General features: G+C 35.5%; 1 protein-coding gene across 2 annotated transcripts in view; it reads left to right on the top strand.

Annotated features, from left to right (window-relative positions):
- Window positions 1–27,892, top strand: part of RB1 (RB transcriptional corepressor 1) — a 200,635-nt gene that overhangs the window by 70,817 nt on the left and 101,926 nt on the right. For both annotated transcript variants that reach the window (XM_047854921.1, XM_047854913.1), the window contains 8 exons: window positions 3,263–3,301; window positions 4,657–4,724; window positions 8,022–8,132; window positions 10,516–10,658; window positions 12,821–12,898; window positions 15,727–15,836; window positions 16,691–16,768; window positions 19,485–19,572. In XM_047854921.1, the coding sequence (XP_047710877.1) occupies window positions 3,263–3,301; window positions 4,657–4,724; window positions 8,022–8,132; window positions 10,516–10,658; window positions 12,821–12,898; window positions 15,727–15,836; window positions 16,691–16,768; window positions 19,485–19,572 (715 nt within the window). The remainder of the gene's footprint in view (window positions 1–3,262; window positions 3,302–4,656; window positions 4,725–8,021; window positions 8,133–10,515; window positions 10,659–12,820; window positions 12,899–15,726; window positions 15,837–16,690; window positions 16,769–19,484; window positions 19,573–27,892) is intronic.

The following is a 27,892-nucleotide window of genomic DNA, read 5'->3' as shown; positions in this document are numbered from 1 at the left end:
ATTACAAAAAGTCCTTTTTGTAATTAGAAACTACTTTTTATTATAAGGTAGTAATTTTGTCTATATACATTTTTTTATTTACATATTTTTGGTGACTGGCTTCTTTCACTTAGCATGTTTTCATGGATTATCCATGTTGTAGCATGTTTCACTACTTTGTTACTATTTATTATGGAGCAATATTCCACTGTATGGTTTTATCACATTTTATTTATCAGTTTACAGACATTTGTGTTGTATGTCTTTTAAAGTAGTTGAGAGTATGGAGAAAAGCAAGTGTGTATTTCTAGAGTTTGTTACATTAATTGTCTTATTAAGCCATTTCTTGTTCTCCTCATTTGTTCCTATGGATTCAGTTTACCATCTAGTGTCATTTGTTTACTCCAACACAGCTTTGATCCCACCCACCTCTTTTGTGCAAATAGATTACATTTCTATATGTTATAGCCCCCAAAATACAGTTATGTACATACCGTGTTATACAGTTGCTTTCACATCAGTTATGAGAAGAAATATGCAGTTATTACCATCTTTTACAGCACAATAATTTCACCTTTTCCAGTGCTCTTTGTTTTTTCATGTGGATATGAATTAGTGTTAGTTATTTTCAGCCTGAAGAACTTCTTTTAGTATTTCTTATGAGAAATATTTAGTATTTAGTATTTCTAATGAGTCTGCTATCAACAAATTCTCTTTTATTATTTGGTAATGTCTCTTTTATTATTTTCACTCTTGACAGTTTTGCTGGATATGATTCTTGGTTAACATTTTTTTTCTTTCGGCACTTTGAATATGTAATCTTACTGCCTTCTGATCTTCATTGTTTCATGAGAAGTCAGCTGTTAATGTTATTGGGTTCCTTTCTACATGCTCTATCATCTTTTTCCTGTTTTTCTCTTTGTCTTTTAACACTTTACTGTCATATATCTGGGTATGGATTCCTTTACATTCATCCTTCTTGGAGTTTATGTGTTTTGGGTATGTAAATTAATGTTTTTTCATCAGATTCAGGAAGTTTTCAGCTATTTCTTTAAATTTTTTTTTTCTGCTCCTATCTCTCCACCCACTTCTGGTACTCCCATTACACATGTATTGGTGTGTTTTTTGGTGTCCCACATTTCTGTGAACCTCTTCATTTTTCTTCTTTTTTCCCCCCCTCTTTGTTCTTCACACACCATAATCTCTTTTGGTCTGTCTTCAAGTTTAGTGTTTCTTTCTTATGCCAGGTCAGATCTGTTGAGCCTATCTAGTGAATTTTTCATTTTGGTTGTTGTACTCTTCAACTCAAATTTCCATTTGGTTCTTTTAAAATAATATCTCTTTATTGATATTCTCTATTGGATGAGACAATATCAGAATACCTTTCTTTGTTCCTTAAGCATGATTTCTTTTAGTTATCTGGATATATTTATTTACTTATTTTTTTGGGGGGGGATATATTTATAACAGCTCCTTTGAAGTCTTTGTTAAGTCTGACATCTGGGCTCTCTTTAATGCAATTTCTATTGCATGCTTTTTTCTCATGTAGAGTTCATACTTTACTATTTCTTTGCATATTTTCATTTATTCTTGAAAACTGAACATTTTGATAACACCCTAGTAAGTCTAGGTACTGATTCTCCTATGTTGTGGTGCTTTCTGTTGTCATTCTGCATTTGCTTGGTGGCCTAGCTGTGTTATTTCAGTGAAGTATGTTAGTCCCACAGTGTGCAGCCTTTGATAATGCTCTTCAGTGTAGCCATTGGACATGTGCACAGTCACTCTGAGGTGACTCATTTTCAAGAGGTTCTCTTTGACAGTCTTTTTCCCCCTGATCTCTTGTTAAGTTAACCGCTTTGTTGATATACCTTCCATTAATTGGTGAATGATTATTTTGCTGTTTTTGACAATGTCTGGGCCTCAAATTGTTTCACAATCTGATCTCATTAAATTGGCTCCCTTTTCAGAAATAGTCTTTGAGGTCAGCCTTGAGGCTTGTTCTTTTTGAGCTCTTCTTAGCTCCTTCTTCCCCTGGTTCTCTCCTAAGTGGTCTAGGATTCAGCTTGTTGCTTTCATACAATTGCTAGCCTCCTCTTACATGCTCACCACCAAAATTTCCATTGTTTTCAATGGCACCTAGCCTTGAAAGTTCCCACACTGTGTTCCAAATGAAGTTAATTCCTTTGGAGAGAGCTTTAGACCTCTTTTTTCTGAAGACTTGCCTCTTTCCTGGGCATCACTTTGCCACTGCTATGAGGTCAGAATGGGAAATGTGCACCTCTTCTCTTAGGTCATTTCCACTTTAAGAGTAGGGCACTGAGAAAACATGGTAGCCCCTAATCTTCTCAGATTGCTTTTCATATCTGGAACCTCTGTACTGTGAACTAAGTGGGGTAAAAGAAGTCAAGGCCCCAGTATTCTTGATCAGCTGTGCCTGGAATAGAACTTTCACCCTTTGAGTGGGAGCTAAGTGGAGGAAGGGAGCCCTCGACCTCCCAGTTACTCTTGCCTGGGATAGACTTTCTGCATACAAAGCTGGGGGTGATTAGAAATTCTGGCCACCTTCCTTTCCCAGAGTGATAGTTCTGGGCTGGGAACTGCAGAGAGAGGGAGTCCTGTGTCTTGGCTGCACCTGCCCAGGGTAGAGCTTTATGATGCTGAGCTAAAGAGGAGGAGGAAGTGAGTTTTGCTATGAATTCCAGTCTATTTTTGTTCTTACCAAGAGTTAGTAGATTTTCTTGAACAAATGTTTCCTTTTTTGATGTATTCCCTCAGGAGAATTTCCAGAGACTTTAAATGATTTTTAAAATAATTTCAACCAATTATAGTTACTACACTGGGAAACAGGTCTGTAGAAATTTTTACTCCACCATTGTCCTAAAAAAAACATGGTTTATAGTACTGTTGAGTTATTTTAGTGAGACTAATAGTTAAATAAACTTTTACGACCTGATCTGAGATTCTAACTAGATCAAGATTTAATTGCAAAATACATTCTGAGTTACAAATGCCCATGAGGAATCCAGTCCTTTTGTAGTTAAATATTAACAGTGATGTGTGGAAATGTCATGTATTGGAAAAACCTACTTTAACATTTTTAATAATGCTGTAATTTTTTGTCTTTAAAATGTATACTTCTGGACAAAAAGAAAAATAATAAGATGTATACTTCTGGAAATAAGATGAATAAAGCATGATAAAATTGATTTCTAAGTTATGAAAAAAATTTAAAAGTAACTTTTAAAAAAGCCATAATGGTAATATAATTATTTTTTCCTTTTAGGACATGTGAACATATATATTTGACACAACCTGGCAGTTTGTAAGTATTTCCTGGCATGTTATTTTTATCTTCTTTTATTTTTATTTATTTTTTAAAATATTTTATTTATTTTGAGAGAGAGAGGACAGCATGAGTAGGGGAGGAGCATTGAGAGAGGGAAGGAGAAAAATCCCAAGCAGGCTCTACGCTGTCAACACAGAGCCCAATGTAGGGGTCGAACTCACAAACCATGACATCATGACGTGAGCTGAAAGCAAGAGTTGGACACCATTGAGCCACCCAGCTGCCCCTGTCTTTTTTTTTTTTTCTTTTTTTTTTTTTAAAGATTTTTCTGGAATAATGCCAAACATGTTAATGTCAGGGTTAGTTTGATAGATTATAGCATGCTACCTCATAAATTAAGGTCATAGATTTATACTCCGTGCAGATTACTTACCTTCTCACAAAGACAGTGGTACAAAATACATGTCCTTTACTGCAAGGTGAACTAATAGGGTGGAAATTCATTCAGTGCAACATATCACCTGCTCAGGGGAAAATGCATATTCACTGGCTAAATTTTTTTTGAGGGTCCATTATAAGCACTTTATTAACTTTAGTAAGACTAAAAGCATAGTGTTTTTGTAAGAGTAAATGTGAAGTGTATATTAAAATTTCCAAATTATCTTTTTAAATGTATATGGTACATGCTCCAACAGTATACCCATGTAAGAGCTCTAGAGATTTTCTTTGGAAATGGTATGAGTAGTATATGAGATATTCTGCCCCACTGAACTAGTGGTATTGAAGATGATTGATATAAAGGGAAATTATGTTTATTAATTAATCTATTCCAGTTGTTAATACCAACAAGTTATCAAAGCATAGTGTTAAATTAGTAGAGTCACCCAAACCTCTCTCTCTCTGCTTAAATGTTGATTTTAATTAGAAAGCAAAGGGCAGGAAAGTATTAAGTAATTGGAAACCAAGTACATCATAGTATACCACTTTTTATGCATATTTTTCGATTAGAATTGAAATATTAAATATTTCCTTTACAAAATGTATTTTGTACATTTTGTACATGGGCTAAATATAAATATTGGTAAAACCACTCACTGAATTGAAGCAAATTGAGTTAATGTGTAAATTGTACATTTAAAATGGATTGTATTCTCTTACGCAATCAACTTAGGCCTGTAATTTAAAAAGAAGGAAGAGGTGCCTGGGTGTCTCAATTGCTCCACACTGTTGGTGAAGCCTGCTTAGTATTCTCCCTCCCTCTCTGCCTCTCTCTACCTACACCTTGTGTGTGCATGTACTCTCTCTCTCTCTCAAAATAAATAAGTAAAAGGAAAAAAATAGTTGAAGACTGTCAGTGTAAAATTTTTTTCTGCTTTCTGTTTGTTTACCAGGCTATCTACTGAAATAAACTCTCTGTTGGTGCTAAAAGCTTCTTGGATCACATTTTTACTAGCTAAAGGTAAAGTCATTGTTTTTGTTACATGTGAATGTTTCAAATGCAATAATTGATAATTCTTTTGTACTACGCTCAATTTTTTATTCAGTTTAATGTTACTCCCGCCCCCCCACTCCCCAATTCTCTGTGTGGCTTGTGAACTCTTAGTAAGTTCTTGTAACTATGGCACTGGAAGCAGCTTTGGAAATGTCTTATTTCATTTCTGTTTCTAATATCCTTTTGTCCTTCTTCCCTTTTTTTTAAGAATAATGTTACTGTTTTTATAAAAATGATACAGTCACAATACATAATTCAAATAATACAGAAAATGCAAAGAAAAGTGTAGAAAAATTACCCAAAACCTACCTAGAAATAATTATCATTAAAATTAGACTGTCATTCCAGTTATAATTTCTCTAACATTATAAAACATTATTAAAAAATTAAGGTTACAATCTTTTTAATTTTACCTTGTGTTTCGATTTAAAGGTATTAATCTGCTTGAAAGAAAAGAGCACTAATATTACCACTCTTCCTGTTACCTCCCCATTCCCTACTTTAAGATTTTTGCATTTTCGTATTAACATTATCAAAGATTATAACACATACATTCTCTTCTATAATTAAAATTACTTGTTTATTCTCACTTCTCTGTTTTGGTGGATTCTAAGTTTGTTGTCACTTCTCTGTTACAGCTTCTCCATTTCTGAGTTCTTTATTTTGATTCATCTTTAGCTGGCTGGATTTTACCAAGAAGGAGTTTTTCAAAAAAGGCTTTTTGGCACCATATTCTCTGTGTTGTTTATGAGTCATGTCCATAGGCTTTATACTTGAAGGACCACTTGGCTGTCTATCCTATTTTTGTGTCATACTTGTTTTCCTCAGGACACTGTTTTATGGCATTAAACATTGCTATTAAAAAATTGGAGACTAGCTTAATTTCCGCCCCTTGTTTACTTTTTTTTTTTTCTTGAGAGATAGTGCGAGTGGGGGAGAGGCAGAGAGAAAGGGAGACACAGAATCCGAAGCAGGCTCCAGGCTCTGAGCTGTTGACACAGGGCTGATGCGAGACTTGAATTCACGGACTGTGAGATCATGACCTGAGCTGAAGTCAGATGCTTAACTGACTGAGCCACCCAGGCGCCCCCACTTACTTACTGTCTAAATACTTGATTTTTTTTTTAAGTTTGAGGTTCATTATCTTAACTAGAATATCTCTTTTGTTTTTTATTATTCTGTTTTAGTTTTTCTTGTAACACTATATCTCTTTTTAAACTGAAGGTCTGCACTTTATTTCAAAGAAATCTTAACATACTACATTTTTTCAAGTTTATTTATTTTGAGAGAGAGAGAGAAAGCACAAGTGGGGGAGGAGCAGAGAGAGAATCCCAAGCAGGGTCAGCACTGCCAGCGCGGAGTCCAACGTGGGGCTTGAACCCATGAACCAGGAGATCACCAACTGAGCCACCCAGGAACCCTTCATGCACTACATTTTTAAATATTATTCTATTCAGTTAGGTGCTATTCTAGTCTGTTTCAGGAACTTAGCTGTCTTATGTTGGATTGTTTTTGTCCTCCATATTTAGTATCTTTTCTCATATTATTCTGATTTTTGGTCTTTTTCTTTTGTATTAACTGTTTTTTGTCTCGAGCCTTTCTTCTGTTTTGAGCTAAACTGTGTTTGTAATGGTGTTATTTGGTCCTCAGTTTTTCCTTAGCTTTTCTAGCTCCTTATTTTTATATAACCTGTGCTTTTTATTTCTTAGTGCAAGGAGTCATAGGGCATTTTCTTCTCGTATATTATCTTCCAGATTGGGTTCTCTGATTTTTTTCCCCTTCTTACATTGTGATTCTTTTATTTCTTTTCTTGTTTTATTTTCTGTACTGTGTTTGCATAATTGCTGTGTTTCTCATGCTCTCCCCCACCTCATGTTACTAGGACTTTTTGTAGGCAACCCTGACCTGATGTTCTAGTTTCTCTGTTGTGGTTGGTGTTTGATGTTCTGTTTTCTCTGATGTAGTGTGAATAAATCTCTTTTCACTCACTTTGCATTTTATCTTTGGCTCGTTGTATTCCCCAAAGAGCTACAATATGAGTACAGCCTTTTTATTATATTTATTTTTAGTCGGGGTGAGGGAGAAAGTGGAGAATTTATCTAGAATGGTGTGAGTCTTTGTTGTTCTGAGATTCTTGTTAGAATGAACTCTACAATAGAACATTTATAGTGATAATTACATCCTGTTTCCATAACAGGATTGTGTTGGGATTCAGATTGGCCCCCAGTTCAGCACAATATACTGGAGTCTCTGTGTTTATCAGAAAGTTAGCTACCATTTACTTCCTCTCTTTTACCCTTCTCTCATCAGCAATTTCTGTGCCCTCCACGTAAGAGGAGGAAAAGATGAGGATACCCTGAGTCAGTATCTCTTAAATTTGGTGTTGGTACTGACACTTAGCCAGTACATGTTTTCCTTTTATTTTATTGGGTATTGGAGGAGGATTTGATCTGACTTCACTTGACCATTTTATGTATTTACTTACTTATTTAATGTTTACTTATTTTTGAGAGGGAGAGAGAGTGAGCATGAGTGGGGGAGGGGCAGAGAGAGAGAGAGAGAGAGAGAGAGAGAGAGAGAGAGAGACAGAATCCAAAGGAGGCTCCAGCTCTGAGCTGTCAGCTCAGAGCCTGACATGGGACTTGAATTCACGAACTGTGAGATCATGACCTGAGCCAAAGTTGGATGCTTAACCAACTGAGCCACCCAGATGCTCCAGAAACAAAATGAATTTAGACATAGGGAATGAATTATAATAATAATAGCTAAATGTCAAATTCTCATGGTAGATTTATGCTTCATTTATAATTTCATAACCTTTTATATATTTCATTTTTATTTTATATATTTCAAATCTTGAGTTTTTGTGAAACAAAAAATTTTAAGCTTTAATATGCCTTTAGTGACTTTTTTTTTTTTTAATTTTTTTTTCAACGTTTTTTATTTTTGGGACAGAGAGAGACAGAGCATGAACGGGGGAGGGGCAGAGAGAGAGGGAGACACAGAATCGGAAACAGGCTCCAGGCTCCGAGCCATCAGCCCAGAGCCTGACGCGGGGCTCGAACTCACGGACCGCGAGATCGTGACCTGGCTGAAGTCGGACGCTTAACCGACTGCGCCACCCAGGCACCCCAGTATGCCTTTAGTGACTCTTAAATAAATGAGTATATGCATATGCCCATACCTACAATTTTCCCTGATTTAAAGATCTCAATCTCCGTTTCTAGTCTGTTACTTTACAATGTGAACCTACTTTATTTTCAGGGGAAGTGTTACAAATGGAAGATGATCTCGTCATCTCATTTCAGTTAATGCTCTGTGTCCTTGATTATTTTATTAAACTCTCACCTCCTGCGTTGCTTAAAGAACCATATAGTAAGTATTTTAAATAATTTATGCACCTTCTACATCATTACTCAACAGTTGTTTATTTAATATCGACTAGGTCCAAAACATAGTTCTAGAGCTGAAGGGATGATAAAGAAATCAGACCTGGACTCTGCCCTCAAGTAGTATAAGGTATAGAAGTAGAGATAAGACAAGTAAGTAAGTAATCAGTATATTATCACTTTCTAAGTGATCTGGGTCAAAATATAGTAAATGCTATGAGAGTTCAAGCGATGAGAAAGCAGGGGAAGACCAAGGAAGACCATATAAAAGAGGTGGTTATGAACTGAGTGTTGAAGAGTAGATAGCATTTGAGGGTTAGGCAAAGTTGGGGTAGAACATTCCTAGTAAAGAGAAAATAAGAGGTAAGGCACAGATATGGGTGAAACTTCATGAGAAAGAGTAGCCCATTCTGCAGGAGGAGATTACCTAAATTGTATTATTGGATGCTAATTATTATGTGACTAACTTTTTTTGCATATAATTGTCATCTACTTCAGTGGGTGATGAGGTGAGAAGTGTTTTTAAATGAAAGTAACTGTTGCTAAAAAAAATAATAAAAAGAAAATAACTGTTGTTGAAATAGAGAGTATTAAGCAAAGATGAGTATATTCCTCTTAGAATGGAATTGCTTCTTTTGGTGGCATCAAGAGTAGAATTTCAAAATCACTTATTATACCACAGAAAAATGTAAACTTAACTAGGCCGAACTGCTTCCTTGCTCCTAAAATGATGAAAGTATTAATAATACTAAAAGTAATAGAGGACAGATCAAAACATGGAAGTCAAAAGTGGTGTTGAAAGTGGCTGAAAAACTGAAGCCTGATTAATCTTCCTGAATGATAATTTCATGGAAAAATGTGTTGAACGTGGTTTGACAGAAAAAGATCAGTAGCAGAAACCAAAATGGGAGAAAAAAATACAAAACAATATATTTTAAAAATTTCTGATTCTGTAATGATTATATGTCTTTTCTTCACTTTTTTCAATTTTTACAAGTTTAGGAAGTTCATGTAGGATGTTACTTTAGGTTGACAGGCTTTGTTCTTTTGGATTATTCAAACACATGTTTTAATTTTCTAAGTGCTATGTTAAGGAGAAACCAGGATGAGGTGTTAAATTGAGTATGGTAAACTTTTAATTACCTTTTTATTATGAAAATTCCAGATGAATATACAAAAGTAGACAGTAATATAATAAGCCTCATGTACTTAATCACGTGCCTTCAACATATAACTTATGGTCAACCAGGAGCCCCATCTGCTGCCTAGTTGCATCAGCTATATTATTTTGAAGCACATCTTTGTATACCATTTCATTCTTACAAATTTTAGTATGTATCTCTAAAAGGTAGTCTTTTTAAAAAGCATAGTGACTATTAGCACACCTGAAAATCAATAGTGATTTCTAACCTAATACCACCAAATATCTAGTAAGTGTTCAGATTTTCACTTGCCTTTTAAAAGTGATTTTAAACTTTTTTTTTTTTTTACAGGTTGACTAAATCAGAATCTAAATAAGATCTATACCTTATGACTGGTTGATAACGTTTTTGAGACAAAACTTCCTTTTCTGTCTCTTTTTTTTTTTCTTATAACTGATTTATTAAGTAATTAGGTGGTTTATTCTGTGCAGCTTCACATGGTTTAATTTTTTCTGACTGCATTTTGTTGTATAGTTTAACATGTTCCTATATTCCCTCAATTTCCTGTAAGTTGGTGGTTAGGCCCGGAGGCAGTTAATACATTTTATATTTAGTCATTAGTTGAATCCATTTTCAGTTTAAATGGGGAATACTGAAAACAATGCAGAAGATTTTTTAAAAATCACCCTTTATCATATTATAATACATATATATTAATATAATACATATATATTAATATTTACATATTAATACATATTTTTAAAAGCATAATTTATTGTGGGTTTTGCTCAAACTTTAAAATTTTATTTATTTTTATACTATGTCTAGCAATTAAATCCATAAATACTTACTCTTTTTAAGACTCTCCAAGATAGGAAACATTTTTTTTCCCTTACAGACTGAGTAGGATACATTTTAGAGTAAGTTTATAAGTTGGCTATTTCCCTTGCCTTCTCCATATTTGCCTATAGGGCTTTACATCTTGTTTATAATTGTTTCTTTTTGGGCTGGTTGGGGGCAGAAGAGAATAGGGATGGCAAAAGCTATTATCAGTAAATAAAACAAATATTCAATAGATAGATGAGACTATTAGCCTTTTAATGAAGCCTAATAAATAAAAGTAGCAGAATGTTACCAAGATTATTTCTGATCCCCCGAGTTAGAATACTTCATTATTTTATACAGTGGAATGTGCAATTGTTCTTACCTAATTTACCATTTTTACAGAAACAGCTGTAATACCTTTTAATGGTTCACCTCGAACACCAAGGCGAGGTCAGAACAGGAGTGCACGGATAGCAAAACAACTAGAAAATGATACAAGAATTATTGAAGTTCTCTGTAAAGAACATGAATGTAATATAGATGAGGTAATTTAACTTCATGATTTCTTTAAAATGAAGTAGATTTAGATATAAGTTCTTCCTAACAGTATATACTTCTTTCGTGACAAGTTGCTTTTGTAATTAGTGCTAATTCTTTTGCAGCAAAATATTTAGAAAAAAATTACTTTTCATATTAAGTTACTTTGATTTTAAAGAGAGTGCCTCCCTTATTCAGGAATCACTGAAAGGTGCATCATTAAGGCAGTAGTTTTCAAATGAATTTGTTCTTTGAATCTTCTGTGGCTACTGATAATTCCTAAGGTTTAAAATACCCTGCAAGAAAATCCTGGTGTTAAGTAATATCAACATTAAATTGCTGTTCAGCCTATACACTCTTTCCAAATATTACACCAGATACTAATGGATGGTAGAGCATATACTTGAACATCCTGGAATTGCTTATGTTGTTCACAGAATCTGGGGTGTTGGAATTGGAAGGAATGTTAGAAACAATGTACTTAACCTCCTTTTAGTAATGAGTGAATGAGCTTCTAGAGATTGATAGCTAATAACTAACAGAGTCTAGACTTTGGTAAATCTGCTACCAGTTTCTCCTTTTAGTGTACAATGCTGTTTCTCTCATAGATTGTTATATTGTCCACAGTTCACTACTGCCAGATAGCTGTATGAAATGTTGCATCTTTGAAATTTCTCTGTCAACTGGGAAGGAATGGAGTATGATCTCAAAATTTAGTTTAAGAAGTGTTGGAATGATTTACCAAGATACCTAAATTCTAGTACTGTGGCTTTTGTCAGTTTTAGCAAAGATGTAGATGTATACCTGTGGATACAGATGTATCAACTTTATACGTTTGTGTGTGTGTGTGTGTGTGTGTGTGTGTGTGTGTGTGTGTGTGTGTGTGTGTTTGACTTTCTAGAATCACAAATAATCTTTGTTAATAAGCTGACAAATGTAGTTGAAATATTTTTTAACCCAGTCTATTGCTAAGTCCCTTAAGATAATGAACAGACATAAATACAGTTTGCTAATTCCTGGTTGTTAATTCTATGGATTTCAGAACTACTTATAAAATTTTATTTCTAAAATCAGGAATAAATGATTAAAATTTTTTCATTTTAAATAACTTCTGTAACTTAGAATATGGGAATGATTTTTAAAGTGTAGCTGATTAAAAACTATGGTAGTCATTGACAGTCAATTGACAGTGGGTATTTACATATAATGTTTTTGGTTATATATTGATTAGTTACATTTATGGCTATATAATTATTGGTTAGTTAATACTAATTGGTTAGTTAAAACTACCTACCTTATAAATACTCCAGTTAAGTGGGAGTTAATTAAAAAACAAAAAGTATTACAAAAGCCAATTTTTATAACTTATATGTGAAGTAGAAGATATGAACTGATATTATTTCTACCTTAATATATGTAGACTTCAGATTTTGAGAAGTTAAATGAAAATAAGTAAGTTGTTTAAAATTTTGTAGCACACTGCAAGTGTACAACAGCCTGGAATATGACTCCAGGTTTCCTATTACAGTCTTTATTATCTATGTTAAATAAATGTAGGATGCTTTTGTATGAAAATGCATCATTCTACAAAATATTTTTATGTGATTTTGAATTGAATTATGGGGTATCCTTTATGTGTGTGAAATTATTTTCTTGTAAAAACAGGTTATTTTCCTAAATTTCTGCAAAAATACTTGACTGTTCCCTAAGCTAGCTATCATGATAAATATGAAGTGGCCTAAAAATATGCTTCAGGGAGAAATCAGAGATAGTAGGGAGAAGTAAAGAGTCTTGGCTTTGATGATACATTGGGTTTTAATTCCAGCTCTGCCACTTCCTAGCTGTGTAATTTTGGTCAAGTTGCCTAATTTTTTTGAGCCATCTTTTCATCATTTGTTAAATGCAGAATACTGAGATTGGTTTCAATGGGTTTTCTTCTTATAAATTGCATTTCATTAACAGTCCTCTACTCCACTTCCATTCTAGGACTTGAAATCTGCCTCACGTAAATTAAAAAGTAAATAATTGAATTAATTATAAATAAGTATCACATTAGGTTGAATGTAAGTCCTTGATTAAAATGTCATTTAGCACTTTCATTCTAGTGTTAAAAGTGACAGACATTAAGGTTTTTCTTTTAATGGCTGTGTTGTAACTTTATCTTTTTCAGGTGAAAAATGTTTATTTCAAAAATTTCATACCTTTTATGAATTCTCTTGGAATTGTAGCTTCTAATGGACTTCCAGAGGTAGGAAGGAAAAATTAACTAATAAAAAGTTAATGTGTTTTGGGACTTTTGGGAGGAAGGAATAGCTGTCTAATTTCTTAAAGTTGCTTTGCTGTATATTAAATATTTTTTGCCCAAGGAAAGAAATCTAAGTAGAATTGTGCTAAGCCAACTTTATATAAGTAACAGAAAAACCTTTTGAGTATATATTCAGATTTATAAATAAGCAGCATTTATAATTTTCACCAGAAATTGATTTATACTGAAATTTTAAAAAATCAAAGTGTGGGCTTTTGGATTTCTGAAGGCCATTATATTTAAGTACAGTATAATTAAATATGCACAATAAAATTTTGATTCTGATTTGCTCTACATCCTTGAGCATAGGATCCATGGTTTGATGCTATCAACATTATTGGCATTACTATATTATGGAGCATCTCTTTGGAATACTTTAAACTACTTAATTGAAAAGAAATTTGGTTGAAATGGCTGTGATTATATTGCAGAAATGTTTTACCTTAGTGGTGTGCCATCCATCTTTGTTTCTTTTCATATTTTGCCTCAAATATCTTGCTCTCCAATGAGAACAGAACAACCTAGAACTTTACGTGGTAAGATGTGGAGAAAAGAATGCTTAGATAAATGATGAAGAACAAGTACTCAGTGCTAAAGCAATGTTTTAGAAGCACCTGGTATTAGTTATCAAGACCAAAAGACATGGAATCGGATAGCTAGTCTGCTGATTCTACTCCCCAAATTGGTAGCTAGTCCTTGAATTAATAAACTTACTCATCCAACAATCATTTATTGAGTGCTTAATGTGTGCCAGGCATTGTGCTAGATATTATTCATTAGAGATTTAACTCACAGTCAACAAGGTCATAGTACGAAAAAGACAAAGAAATAGAACATTAGAGGAGTCTGCAAGAGTCTGATACAAGTCTGCACATGGTGCTGTGATATCCACCTAATCCAAAGTGGGGCAGATGGGTTTTGTGGAAAATTGTTTGGAGATGTGATTTCTGAAGTGAATAAGCTTTATGAGAAAAAAAGATATTTTCAGTGTTAGAAATTATAGATTCAAAGGGACAATGATTTATGATAGTTTGGTCTGTTCAGTGAACTCCAGCTAATTTGTTAAGATTGGGATGCAGTGCAAAAGACACTAGAGAAGCAAGAAATGGGGTCAAATGTTGTATTACTGAGCTTTCTTATCAACTGATGTGCCAAAAAATAACCTGTTCACAGCTCTAAAGAATTTTGGACACTCATAGTAATTTTTCTTCCTTCATTAGAAAGGATTACAGTTTTAGTAGAAATCCTAAAATAAACTTTACGCCAGCATTTTTTAAAAATGTTTGTTTGTTTATTTATTTATTTTGAGAGAGAGAGACAACGTGTGATTGGGGGAGGGGCAGAGAAAGAAGGAGCCAGAATCCCAAGCAGGCTCCACACTGCCAGCGCAGAGCCTGACATGGGGCTTGAACCCACGAACCATGAAATCATGACTCGAGCGGAAATCAAGAGTCGGATGCTTAACTGACTGAGCTACCCACACCCCCGCCCCAGCATCTTTCTTAAATGGTTTTTTAATGTTTATTTATTTTTGAGACTGAGAATGAGTGGGGGAGGGGCAGAGACAGGGAGACACAGAATCCAAAGCTGGCTCCAGGCTTTGAGATGTCAGCACAGAGCCCCACGCGGGACTTGAACTCGTAAACCACAAGATCATGACCTGAGCCGAAGTCAGATGTTCAACCCACTGATCCACCCAGGCGCCCCCCAGCATCTTTCAAATAGCAGTAATAGCTACCAGTCAATAAATGATTGATAATTAGCGCCTCACTAAGATAGGGCACAGTGATTGAACTTAATTAACATGAATAACTGTTCTACCTAAAAAACTTACATAGAAAAAAATTTACACTAGCTGGATTTCTTCCTACCACTCCTTTTAAAATGCAATTTTAGTTCTCTCAGGTTAGAAATATTTTGACTTTAAAAGTCATAGCAGAAGTCATGCCAAATAGTTATTTACTGGGCATTGGTTTTTAATTATGTTTAGAAAATAATGAATCAGAACTTACAAAAGAATTACAGATTCTAACAAATGAAATGAAAAGGTATCTGAGATTAGGAATACATTGTGATATGTTAATTGGGCGGGGAGTTGGAATGCCACCAAAGAATTTAGAAAAGATAGGCAGAATGTATAATCAGGAGTTTGTTATAATGTTTGAAAAATATTCTTTTTTTAATGTTTATTTATTTAGAGAGAGAGACAGAGAATGAATATGAGCAGGGGAGGGGCAGAGAGACAGGGAGACACAGAATTGGAAGCAGGCTCCAGACTCAGCTGTCAGCACAGAGCCTGTTGCAGGACTTGAACTCGCCAAACGTGAGATCATGACCTGAGCCAAAGTCGGATGCTTAACTAACTGAGCCACCCAGGCACCCTGAAAAATATTCTTATATTCATAATCATAGTGGAAGATTAAAAGTGAGGGATGTATGGGCTATTTGGAGCATCTTGGCAATTAAGTTGATTAAAATAATACTTATTTTTGTCTTACAGATCTGTCTCAGTACTATTTTGTGTTATTGGTGATCATTGTCTACAAAAAACTCTAATGAATGGGGTGCATGCATAAAATCCGTTTAAGATTAGAGTTAAAAAGATAGCAATTTTTTAATGTCACTTTTAGATGTGCTCTATTACTGCATGTGAACTCTGTCTATATTATAAAATTGCTGTACAAAGATTCTTTAATTAAATCTGTACTTCTGTGGACTAAGAGATTAAATGATATGAAAAGGATAATCACCAGTATTTTTTTTCTTTTGAGGTGGAAAGTCTCTCTAAACAATATGAAGAAATTTACCTTAAAAACAAAGATCTTGATGCAAGATTATTTCTGGATCATGATAAAACTCTTCAGGCTGATCCTATAGACAGGTATTGTACATGGTCTGTTTGTTGAGATGCTTTTGCTATGACATTTTAGGTTGATATTGATACACGTAGGTTAAATAGGTTTTTGTTCAACTTTGTGATCTTTAAATATCATTTATAATAAGTTACTTCAAATGCCTTTCTATAAAGCTGATAAGCATATATTAACAAATAGAGATTTAATGTGAATTCTCTATAACAACTATTTTTTATTGAATATAATTTTTAAAATGTGCATGAAAAGAAAATTGTTGAAGTAATTAGTTTACTTAAGTAGTGGTCTCTCTTTCCCACCCTTTCATCTACTATTATTGCTTGGTTCTTTTTTTTAAATGTTAATACAAAAGTATATTCTCTTGAATTGTCATGTATAATCCTAAAATAGGAATGATTGAGAGTAATTACAAAAAATTTATGTTTATGTCGTTAGCATGAAGTTTTTGAATATGTAACTGAAAATCTATATAATTTATAGGTTAAATACAGAATGTTTCAAGTTTAAGTCAAAGTAAGGTCTTCGGAAGGCATAATGGTTAAGAAACTTAAGCTTTGATATTTTTTAATACTGAACAGCTTGGTTAGTAATACCATCTAGCATTTAGAGATAGCATCTAACTTTCACTTTTAAAAAATTGTTAATGAATTGGTGCACCTGTTTTTCATAAACCTAGTGGAAGAAAAACCCAACTTAAAAACAATGGTGAAAAAAATAAAATTTGACTTACTTAAACAGCTTTTGAATCATCTGTTTCCTATCACTTGCTATTGACTTACCATTTTGTATGATGGTAATATACTGCTCTTTTGATTCATAAAGCACAAACTATATGTTAATGACTTTGTTTATCATAACTTAGTTTTGAAATGCAGAGAACACCACGAAAAAGTAACTCTGATGAAGAGGTGAATACGATGCTTCCGCAGACTCCAGTTAGGTATGAATTTTCTTTTGATTTTCACTGTTATTATTCTGTGCCTTATAGTCCTTTGGGTTTGTTCATTCTATTGTATATTTGTATATACACACAACAAACATGATTGAGTGGTCTTTGCATGCCAGGTATTTTACTAGTTGCTGAGGATATGATTATTAGACATAGTTCTGTCTGTCCTTAAAGAATATAAGCTAGAGTGGGAATGTGTTCCATCTCAGTAAATAAAGAAGAAAAAGATGTATTATCCTTTGCTCTGCATAAACTTGGATTAGAAGCATTTTTCTGTCCTTTTCCTCACTTTCTACATCTAATCTCTTACCAAGTCTTGTTGAATCTACCTTTTAAATACCTCGAGTCCATCTCCTGTTCTCCATTTGCAGTCTTACCACCCTTGTCCAAGATCTCTTTCTCTTTGTTTTGGATTTTTTTGCAGTAGCCTCCTAATTGATCTTGCTGTGTCTACTCTCCTCACTTTTCCTCTCTCCCCACCACCAAATATATTCTCCAGAGAGCCCCAGAATAGTAATCTAGAAATGTGAGTCAGATCATGTTCACCATATTAAACCTTTGATTGCTTCCTGTTGCAGTTGAAATGCACATTCCTTCACAGTGCCTATAAGATCCAGCTTCTGTTGCCTCTTTCAACTTACCTTGTTTGCCTGCTCATGATGAACTAGCCAGTTTCCTGAATGCTTAAAGCTCTTCCTTTATACTTGAAGACCTTCACACTTGCTTTTCCCTCTTCTTGAAACTTGTCCTTTTTTTAGCTTCTGAATTTCATGGTAGTAGTTTGCAAGGGGATGGACTAAGGAGGACATAGTGAGAAATTGACCTCTCAATGTGTCACAGTGGTTCTTAACCAAGGGTGCAAATTAGAATAACCTGAGGAGGTATTTTTCTAAACTACACGTGCATAGACCTGATTACCATACACATAGTCAAAATCCCTGAACTGCTCTATTGCAGTAATTCAGTTGAGAAATGCTGAATATCCAAGCCAAGAGTAGGCAGTTGAAATAAAGGAACAAGAACAGGTTTGATAAATATTTGATGAATATTTGATGAATAATATTCAGAATATTCATGAGGCATTTATGGGATATGAAGAAGTAGTAAGCAGAAGGATATAAGCTCTTACAGATTTGAGAATCATCAGGGAAAGTTAAAACCATAAAGAAAGATGAGGTTGCCTGAAGTAAAGGTATGTAATAGCAAGAATGGCTAAGGGCTGAACCCTGAAGAATGCTAGCATTTAAGGACTACATAGAAGTTAAAGAGAATGAGAAGGGGCCTCAGAGGATGAAGGGCTTAAGTAGATTAGAGGATGTACAAGTTATAAAAGCAATAATGTTTGAAAGGTGAGAATGTACAAATATCAGTTGAGAGAGGTATAGTGGTTCGGTGTAGAGGCAACTGGGTGGCTCAGTTGGTTAAGTGTCCGACTTCGGGTGAGGTCATGATCTCACAGTTCAGGAGTCTCAACCCCATGTAGGGCTTTGTGCTGACAGAATGGAGCCTGCTTTAGATTCTCTGCCTCCTACTCTCTCTGCCCCTCCCCCACTCGTGCATGCTCATTCTCTCTCAAAAATAAACATTAAAAAATAAAAATAAAGCAAAATAAAATAAAAATGTTAAGTATTTATAAAAAAAATAGTTTGGTATAATAACAAAGATGATTCAAAGAAAAACCAGGGATGTTTGACATGTTTTTTTCCTAAAAGGAAACTTTACCAAAAGAGTTTAGAAGAGGGGCGCCTGGGTGGCGCAGTCGGTTAAGCGTCCGACTTCAGCCAGGTCACGATCTCGCGGTCCGGGAGTTCGAGCCCCGCGTCAGGCTCTGGGCTGATGGCTCAGAGCCTGGAGCCTGTTTCCGATTCTGTGTGTCCCTCTCTCTCTGCCCCTTGCCCGTTCATGCTCTGTCTCTCTCTGTCCCAAAAATAAATAAACGTTGAAAAAAAAATTAAAGAGTTTAGAAGATATAAAGACAAGTTCTTTTTCCAAACTGAGTAATTCTTACTGAGGTTACAAAAAAGAGGAAGAAAATTCTCACTGAACATGTTCACTGAACAATATTTAAGGAACCTTTCAGCCATAAACATTCTATAGTTCTTTGCACTATTAAACAGTACCTATAGTAGCAATGTGCTACCATTCCAAAATTGGAACATTAGTATTTACTGTACAACACACACACATAATTATAGCATTAAAGAAATCTTAAGGGACTGACCCAATTTTATGCTTTAACAGTGATGACTTCTAAAATGTTTGTTTCATCTTGAAAATCTTTGTAAAGTCATGTGTTTCTTCATTTGAGTTAGGGTATATGCTACTGTATTTGAAAAACTTTAATTGTAATGTTTTCTTAAATTACCATTTTGATAGCAGTTTATATGTGCTTTTCCTAAAATATCATTAATTTTGCCAATTAATTGTGTACTGAAATGTAGTTTTATTCGTAAATAAACCTATCAGTGTTTTTAATTATGATCTTAGTGATTATGAACATGTTCTTTCTTAAAGGTTTAAGTAAATGTAAGTCCTTGTAAATAACAGTACACTAAGGGCTTTGTAAAGTCTTATTTCAGAGAACTTCTTAAATATAAACAAGAAATAGTGAGTTTTAAGATTTAACTTGTGAAATAGATAAATAGATACATTTTATTTATTTGCTTTCCTTCATTGCTTAATATTTCTTCCTATTTTTTTTCTCTAGGACCGTTATGAATACTATTCAACAGTTAATGATGATCTTAAATTCAGCAAGTGATCAACCATCAGAAAATCTGATTTCCTATTTTAATGTAAGCAATAAATGAAACTTTGTTATTTTGATAAAGAAATTTAAAATTAGAAAAATTATTAAAAATACTGAATATTTTTTTAAACATCTCCCAACCAACATGCCCTTGTCTGTTATCTTATTTCTTGCTTTTTTGAAACCTCCAAATTAGATGTTGGTAGTACTATTTCACTTAGTGCTATTTTTGGATTTTTTCATGTTTAATCTTTGCCTTGCTTGTTGACAAATTCTTTCTTGCAACTTAGACTTCATTTCTCATTTCATTTTCTTTCTTCTTCAGATACATATTTTTTATTTTGTTTAAATCCAAGTTAGTTAACATATAATAATTTCAGTAGTAAAATTTAGTGATTCGTCATTTACGTATATAACATCCAGTACTCATCCCAATAAATGCCTTCTTAATAACCATCACCCATTTAGCCCATCCCCCCCTTCCCTCCAGCAACCCTCAGTTTGTTCTGTATTTAAGAGTCTCTTATGACTTGTCTCCCTCTCTGTTTTTATTTTTTCTCCCCTTCCCCTATGTTCATCTGTTGTGTTTCTTAAATTCCACATATGAGTGAAATCATGTGATATTTATCTTTCTCTGGCTTCTTTCACTTACCATAATACATTCTAGTTCTGTTGCAACTGGAAAGTGTCATTCTTCTTGATTGCCAAGTAGTGTTCCATTGTATGTATGATTTTATTTACATCTTCTTTATTCATCAGTCAATGGACATCTGGGCTCTCCTCATACTTTGGCTATTTGATAGTGCTGCTATAAACATTGGGGTGCACGTGCCCCTTTGAATCAGCATTTTTGTATCCTTTGGATAAATAGCTAGTAGTACAATTGCTGGGTTGTAGAGTAACTCTCTTTTTAATTTTTTGAGGAACCTCCATACTGTTCTCTACAGTGGCTATGCCAGTTTGCATTCCCACCAACAGTGCAGAAGTGTTCCCCTTTCTCTACATCCTCACCAACATCTGTCGTTGTCTGAGTTGTTAGCCATTCTGACAGGTGTGAGGTGGTATCTCATTATGGTTTTGATTTGTATTTCCCTGATGCTGAGTCATGTCGAGCATCTTTTCATGTGTCTGTTAGCCATCTGGATGTCTTCTTTGGAGAAGTGTCTATTCATGTCTTCTGCCTCTTGGTTAACTGGATTATTTGTTTTGTGGGTGTTGAGTTTGATTTTTTTTTTTTTTTCAACGTCTATTTATTTTTGGGACAGAGAGAGACAGAGCATGAACGGGCAAGGGGCAGAGAGAGAGGGAGACACAGAATTGGAAACAGGCTCCAGGCTCTGAGCCATCAGCCCAGAGCCCGACGCGGGGCTCGAACTCACGGACTGCGAGATCGTGACCTGGCTGAAGTCGGACGCTTAACCGACTGCACCACCCAGGCGCCCCGAGTTTGATTTTTTTAATAGATTTTGGATACTAACCCTTTATCTGATATGTCATTTGCAAGTATCTTCTCTCATTTTATCAGTTGCCTTTTAGTTTTGTTGATTGTTTCCTTCACTGTGCAGAAGTTTTTTATCTTGATAAGATCCCCATAGCTCATTTTTGCTTTTGTTTCCCTTGCCTTTGGAGTCAAGTAAGAAGTTGCTATGGCCAAGGTCAAAAGGTTGTTGTCTGTTTTCTCCTGTAGGATTTTGATGATTTTCTGTCTTACACATAGGTTTTTCATCCATTTTGAGTTTATTTTTGTGTATAATGTGAGAAAATGGTTCAGGTTTATTTTTCTGCATGTCACTGTCCAGTTTTCCCAACACCATTTGCTGAAGAACTTTTTTCCATTGGATATTCTTTTCTGCTTTGCTGAAGATGAGTTGACCGTACATTTGTGGGTCCATTTCTGGGTTCTTTACTCTCTTCCATTGATCTATGTGTCAAATACATATTTAAATAATTTCCTCAGTGAGTGTCAGTTTGGGATGAACTTAAAAGGTTTGTGTTTTGTTTATTAAAATTTCTTTAGTCTTACTTTTTGTCAAGTAGTTTAGCTGAATCTTCAATTCTAGATATTTACTTTCTCTTAGAAGTTTGTAGATATTATTTTGCTATTTCCTGGCTCTCCTGATTGCTGTTTAAGAAATCTGTGAATCTGACTGTTGTTTCATTATAGTTAGTGTATATTTTCTTTCTGACTGCTTTTAAGATCTTTTCTTTGAATGTGGTATTAGGATTTAACATTTACCGTATCTCTATAGTCTTTTTTATCCTGTTTTCAGCCCATTTTTATTTACATTTCTTGTCTGAACTTGTGTGTATTGCAGTTTCCAATTCCTATAGACCTGAGTTTGACATCTGAAGGGCCCTTGCTGTGCAAAAACTAGAGAAAGAATGAAATAATGAAAACTGGGTGCCTGGGTGGCTCAGTCGGTTGAGCGTCCGACTTCAGCTCAGGTCATGATCTCACGGCTCGTGAGTTCGAGCCCCGTGTCGGGCTCTGTGCTGACAGCTCAGAGCCTGGAGCCTATTTCAGATTCTGTGTCTCCCTCTCTCTCTCTGACCCTCCCCCGTTCATGCTCTGTCTCTCTCTGTCTCAAAAGTAAATAAACGTTAAAAAAAAAAAATTAAAAAAAAAAAGAAATAATGAAAACTAATGTGTACGTTGCTTGCTTGCTTCTTCACTCCTTATTTAAATTTAAATAAAGGTTAGGATTCACAGAAATGCTCATCCATGGAAATTGGATAAGGCCAAGAGAATTATTACAATTTGCCGTATTCCAATAACTCTGTGCTCTGTATGGTTAACATTTTTTTTTTACTTTTTTTTTTTTAACATTTATTTATTTTTGAGACAGAGAGAGACAGAGCATGAACGGGAGAGGGGCAGAGAGAGAGGGAGACACAGAATCGCAAGCAGGCTCCAGGCTCTGAGCCATCAGCCCAGAGCCTGATGCGGGTCTCGAACTCATGGACCGCCAGATCGTGACCCGAGCTGAAGTCGGACGCTTAACCGACTGAGCCACCCAGGTGCCCCTGTATGGTTAACATTTAATACCGTGACCTGCCTGTGGCTTTGTCATACTCTGTTGTCATCTTCTTGCTTATATGCCCCCCATGAATTAGCAAAGTATTTTGTCATCATATTCATAATTGTGTTGGCTCAGAACTGATATTGTTTATCCAAATTGCTTGAAGTTGCTCTTATATGTGGATTATCTGTAGCACAAGAATATTTCCCAAAAATAGCTACTCAATTACTTAGAACTTCTAAAAGAAATAATGATAGAAGTTAAAAGAATGATAATCTCTTTGTTCTATTTTTAAAAATGTTTATTTTTGAGAGGGGGATGGGAGAGATAGAGGGGGACAGAGGATATGAAGTGGGCTCTGTGATGACAGTAGAGAGGCCAGTGAGGGACTCGAACCCACGAACCGGGAGATTGTGACCTGAGCTGAAGTCAGACGCTTAACCAACAGAGCCACCCAGGCGTCCCTGTTCTCTTATTTTTATTTCAAGTTTTTATTTAAATTCTAGTTAGTTAGCATATCTGGTAAAATTGGTTTCATGTGTAGAATTTAGTGATTCATCTCTGACATTAACACCCAGTTCTCATCTCACGTGCCCTCCTTAATGCCCATCACCCATTTAGCCCATCCCGTCACCCAGCACCACTCCAGCTACCCTTTTTGTTCTCTATAGTTGAGACTCGTCTGGTTTGCTTCTCTCTCTTCCCCCCCCCACCCGTCTCTCATTTTCCCCCAATAATCTATCTTCTCAAATTCATTTTGAATATTTCCTCTAACATTTTGAGTATGTAGGAGCTCTTTTTTTATTTTACAATATTTTAGTTTGGCAGAATATTCTACCTCAGGGGCATTCTCTGGAGCTCAATGTAAAGTTTAACATTAAATGAAGCTTAACAGCCTAACTGCATTTTTTTCCTATCTAGATTGCAAATTGCTTACCTTAAGAGCATGTTTTGAGGATCACTAAGTTGTTCTTTGAGTTTATGTCTTTATTAGTTCAGGTTTCTTTATTTTTATAATGAATGACATCTTCTGTAAGTAAAATCTTAGAAGTTGTAGGCATTTAAGTGAATGTTTTGGCAACAGTGACTTTATTTTTTTTTAATTAATTAATTTTTTAAATTTACATTCAAATTACTTATCATATAGTGCAGCAATGATTTCAGGAGTAGATTCCTTAATGCCCCTTACCCATTTAGCCCATCCCCTCCTTGCACAACCCCTCCAGTAACCCTCTGTTTGTACTCCATATGTAAGTCTCTTAGGTTTTGTCCCGCTCCCTGTTTTTATATTATTTTTGCTTCCATTCCCTTATGTTCATCTGTTTTGTATCTTAAACCCTCATATGAGTGAAGTCATATGGTATTTGTCTTTCTCTGACTAATTTTGCTTAGCATAATACCTTCCAGTTCCATCCACGTAGTTGCAAATGGCAAGATTTCATTCTTTTTGATTGCCAAGTAATACTCCATTGTGTATATATACCACATTTTCTTTATCCATTCATCCATTGATGGACATTTGGGCTCTTTCTTGGCTATTGATAGTGCTGCTACAAACATTGGGGTGCATGTGTCCCTTCGAAACAGCATACCTGTATCCGTTGGATAAATACCTAGTAGTGCAATGGCTGGGTCATAGGGTAGTTCTATTTTTAATTTTTTGAGGAACCTCCATACTGTTCTCCACAGTGACTGTACCAGTTTGCATTCTCATAAGCAGTGCACAAGAGATCCTTTCTCTTCATCCTCACCAGCATCTGTTGTTGCCTGAGTTGTTAATGTTAGCCATTCTGACAGGGGTGAGGTGGTATCTCGTTGCAGTTTTGATTTGTATTTCCCTGATGCTGAGTGATGTTGAGCATTTTTTCATGTGTCGGTTGGCCATCTGAATGTCTTCTTTGGAGAAGTATCTATTCATGTCTTTTGCCCATTTTTTGGGTGTTGAGTTTGATAAGTTCTTTATAGATTATGGATACTAACCCTTTATCTGATACGTCTTTTGCAAATATCTTCTTCCATTCTGTTGGTTGCCTTTTAGTTTTGCTGATTGTTTCCTTCAATGTACAGAAGCTTTTTATTTTGATGAGGTCCCAATAGTTCATTTTTGCTTTGGGTTCCCTTGCATCTGGAAACCTGTTGAGTAAGAAGTTGCTGTGGCCAAGATCATAGAGGTTTTTGCCTGCTTTCTCCTCGAGGATATTGATGGCTTCCTGTCTTACATTGAGGTCTTTCATCCATTTTGAGTTTATTTTTGTGTATGGTGTAAGAAAGTGGTCCAGGTTCATTTTTCTGCATGTCACTGTCCAGTTTTCCCAGCACTACTTGCTGAAGAGACTGTCTTTATTCCATTGTATTATTTCCTACTTTGCCAAAGATTAGTTGGCCATACGTTTGTGGGTCCATTTCTGGGTTTTCTGTTCTGTTCCACTGATCTGAGTGTTTGTTTTTGTGCCAGGCAACAATGACTTTATGACAGGAGAGGCTTCTTTGTTATTGTTTCTAACATATGTGTGCTGTTTTCTTTCCCAAAGAATTATTGATTTTATAGAATGTGAAATTTTTGAATGACAGTGTTCATATTTTATTTATTTCTTTTTTAGAGGTGAGGGTAGAAAGTGAGTGAATAGGGGAAGGGCAGAGGGAGAGAGTTTTTTTTTTAAATGTTTATTTATTGTGAGAAAGAGGGAAAGACAGCATGATCAGGGAAGGGGTAGAGAACGAGAATCCCAAGCAGGCTCCACATTGTCAGTGCAGAGCCTAAGGTGGGGCTATATCTCACAAACCATGAGATCCTGATCTGAGCTGAAATTAAGAGGCAGATGCTCAACAGACTGAGCCACCCAGGCACCTCAGGAGAGAATCTTAAGAAGTCTGCATGCCCAGTGTGAGCCCAGTGCAGGACTCCATCTTGCGACCTACCATGAAATCATGATCTGAGCTGAAATTGAGAGTCAGATGCTTACCCAGGTGCTCCAGTGTTCATATTTCAAAGAAAGGTATAATTAAGCTTGGTTTTAGAAAGCTTATTTTGTTTCACTCTTTTTTAATTTAAATTTTTGTTAGTTCACATACAGTGCAGTATTGGTTTCAGAAGTAGAATTCAGTGATTTATTGCTTCCATATATCCAGTGCTAATCACAAGAAGTGACCTCCTTAGTACCCATTACCCATCTAGTTTGTCTCCTAGACCTTCCTCTGTCAATCCTGTTCTCTGTGATTAAGAGTCTCTGGTGGTTTGGTGCAGCCACTCTGGGAGACAGTATGAAGGTTCCTCAGAAGATTAAAAATAGAACTACCCTATGAGCCAGCAATTGCACTACTAGGTATTTATCCAAACAACACAAAAACGCTGATCTGAACCCCAATGTTGATAGCAGCGCTATCAACAATAGCTAAATTATGGAAAGAGACCAAATGTCCATCAACTGACGAATGGATAAAGATGTGGTGTATTTATACACAGGATATTACTCGGTGATGAAAAGGAATGAAATCTTGCCATTTGCAACAGTGTGGATGGAACCAGAATGTATTAATGCTAAGCAAAATAAGTCAGTCAAAGACAAACATCACATGATTTCACTCATAGGTAGAATTTAAGAAACACATAAGGAAAGGGAAGGAAAGATAAGATGAAAACAGAGGGAGACAAACTATAAGAGACTCTTAAATGTAGAGAACAAACTGAGGGTTGCTGGAGGGTAGGTGAATGGGGGGATGAGCTAAACGGGTGATGGGCATTAAGGAGGGTGCTTATTGGGATGAGCCCTGGGTGTTTTATGTAAGTGATGAAACTCTGGGTTCTACTCCTGATACCGATACTATGCTGTAGGCTAACTAACTTGCATTTAAATTAAAAAAAATAAAGCATTGTCAATAAAAAAAATAAGAGACTGCTGTGGTTTGTTTCACTCTCTTGTCTCCTCCCATTCCCATATGCATAATACATTCTAGCTCCATCCACACTGCTACAAATGGCAATATTTCAATCTTTTTGATGGCTGTGTAATATTCCTATGTATATGTGTGTGTGTGTGTGTGTGTGTGTGTGTATACCACGTCTTCTGTATCCATTCATCAGTAGATGGACATTGGGTTATCTCCATAGTTGGGCTATTGTTGATAATGCTGCTGGAAACATTTGGGTGCATGTATCCCTTTGAATCTATTTTGTATCCTTTGGGTAAATACCTAACAGTGCAATTGCTGGGTTGTGGAGTATTTCTGTTTTTAACTTTTTGAGGAACTACATACTGTTTTTCAGAGTGGCTGCACCAGTTTGCATTCCCACCAACAGTGCAAGAGGGTTCCCCTTTGTCCACATCCTCGCCAACATCTGTCGTTTCCTGAGTTGTTAATTTTAGCCACTCTCACTGGTGTGAAGTGGTATCTTAATGTGGTTTTGATTTGCATTTCCGTGATGATGAATGATGTTGAGCATCTTTTCATGTGTCTGTTAGCCATCTGGATGTCTTCTTTGGAGAAGTGCCTATTCATGTTTTCTGCCCATTTCTTAACTAGGTGGTTTTTTGGGTGCTGAGTTTGATAAGTTCTTTGTAAATGTTGGTTACTAACCCTTTATCAGATAATGTCATTGCAGATATCTTGTCCCATTCTGTAGGCTGCCTTTTAGTTTTGTTGATTGTTTCCTTTGCTGTGCAGAAGCTTTTTTTCGGTCCCAATAGTTCCCAAGAGGTTCTCTAGGATTTTGATAGTTTCCTGTCTCACATTTAGGTCTTTCATCCGTTTTGAATTTTTGTGTAAGAAAGTGGTCCAGTTTCATTCTTCTGCATGTTCCCATCCAGTTTTCTGAACACCATTTGTTGAAGACACTGTGTTTTTCCCCATTGGATAGTCTTTCCTGCTTTGTTGAAGATTAGTTGACTGTATAGTTGTGGATCCATTTCTGGGTTCTCTATTCTGTTCCATTAATCCATTAATTGTGCCAGTGCCATACTGTCTTGATGATTACAGCTTTGTAATACAGCTTGAAGTCTGGGATTGTGACGCCTCCTGCTTTGATTTTCTTTTTCAACATTGCTTTGGCTATTTGGGGTCTTTTGTGGCTCCATAAAAATTTTAGCGTTGTTTGTTCTAGCTTTGTGAAAAATTCTGGTGGTATTTTTTTAAAAATTTTTTTTAAATGTTTTTAGTTTTACTTTTGAGACAGAGACAGAGCATGAACAGGGGAGGGGCAGAGAGAGAGGGGGAGACACAGAACCTGAAGCAGGCTCCAGGCTCTGAGCTGTCAGCACAGAGCCCGACGCGGGGCTTGAACTCATGGAGTGTGAGATCATGACCTGAGCTGAAGTTGGACACTTAACTGACTGAGCCACCCAGGCGCCC

This window comes from Prionailurus viverrinus, chromosome A1 (assembly GCF_022837055.1).
Source record: "Prionailurus viverrinus isolate Anna chromosome A1, UM_Priviv_1.0, whole genome shotgun sequence".
Classification (NCBI taxonomy): Eukaryota; Metazoa; Chordata; class Mammalia; order Carnivora; family Felidae; genus Prionailurus; species Prionailurus viverrinus.
Note: the sequence above shows the minus strand (reverse complement) of the source record. Positions and strands in the feature narration are given on the sequence as shown.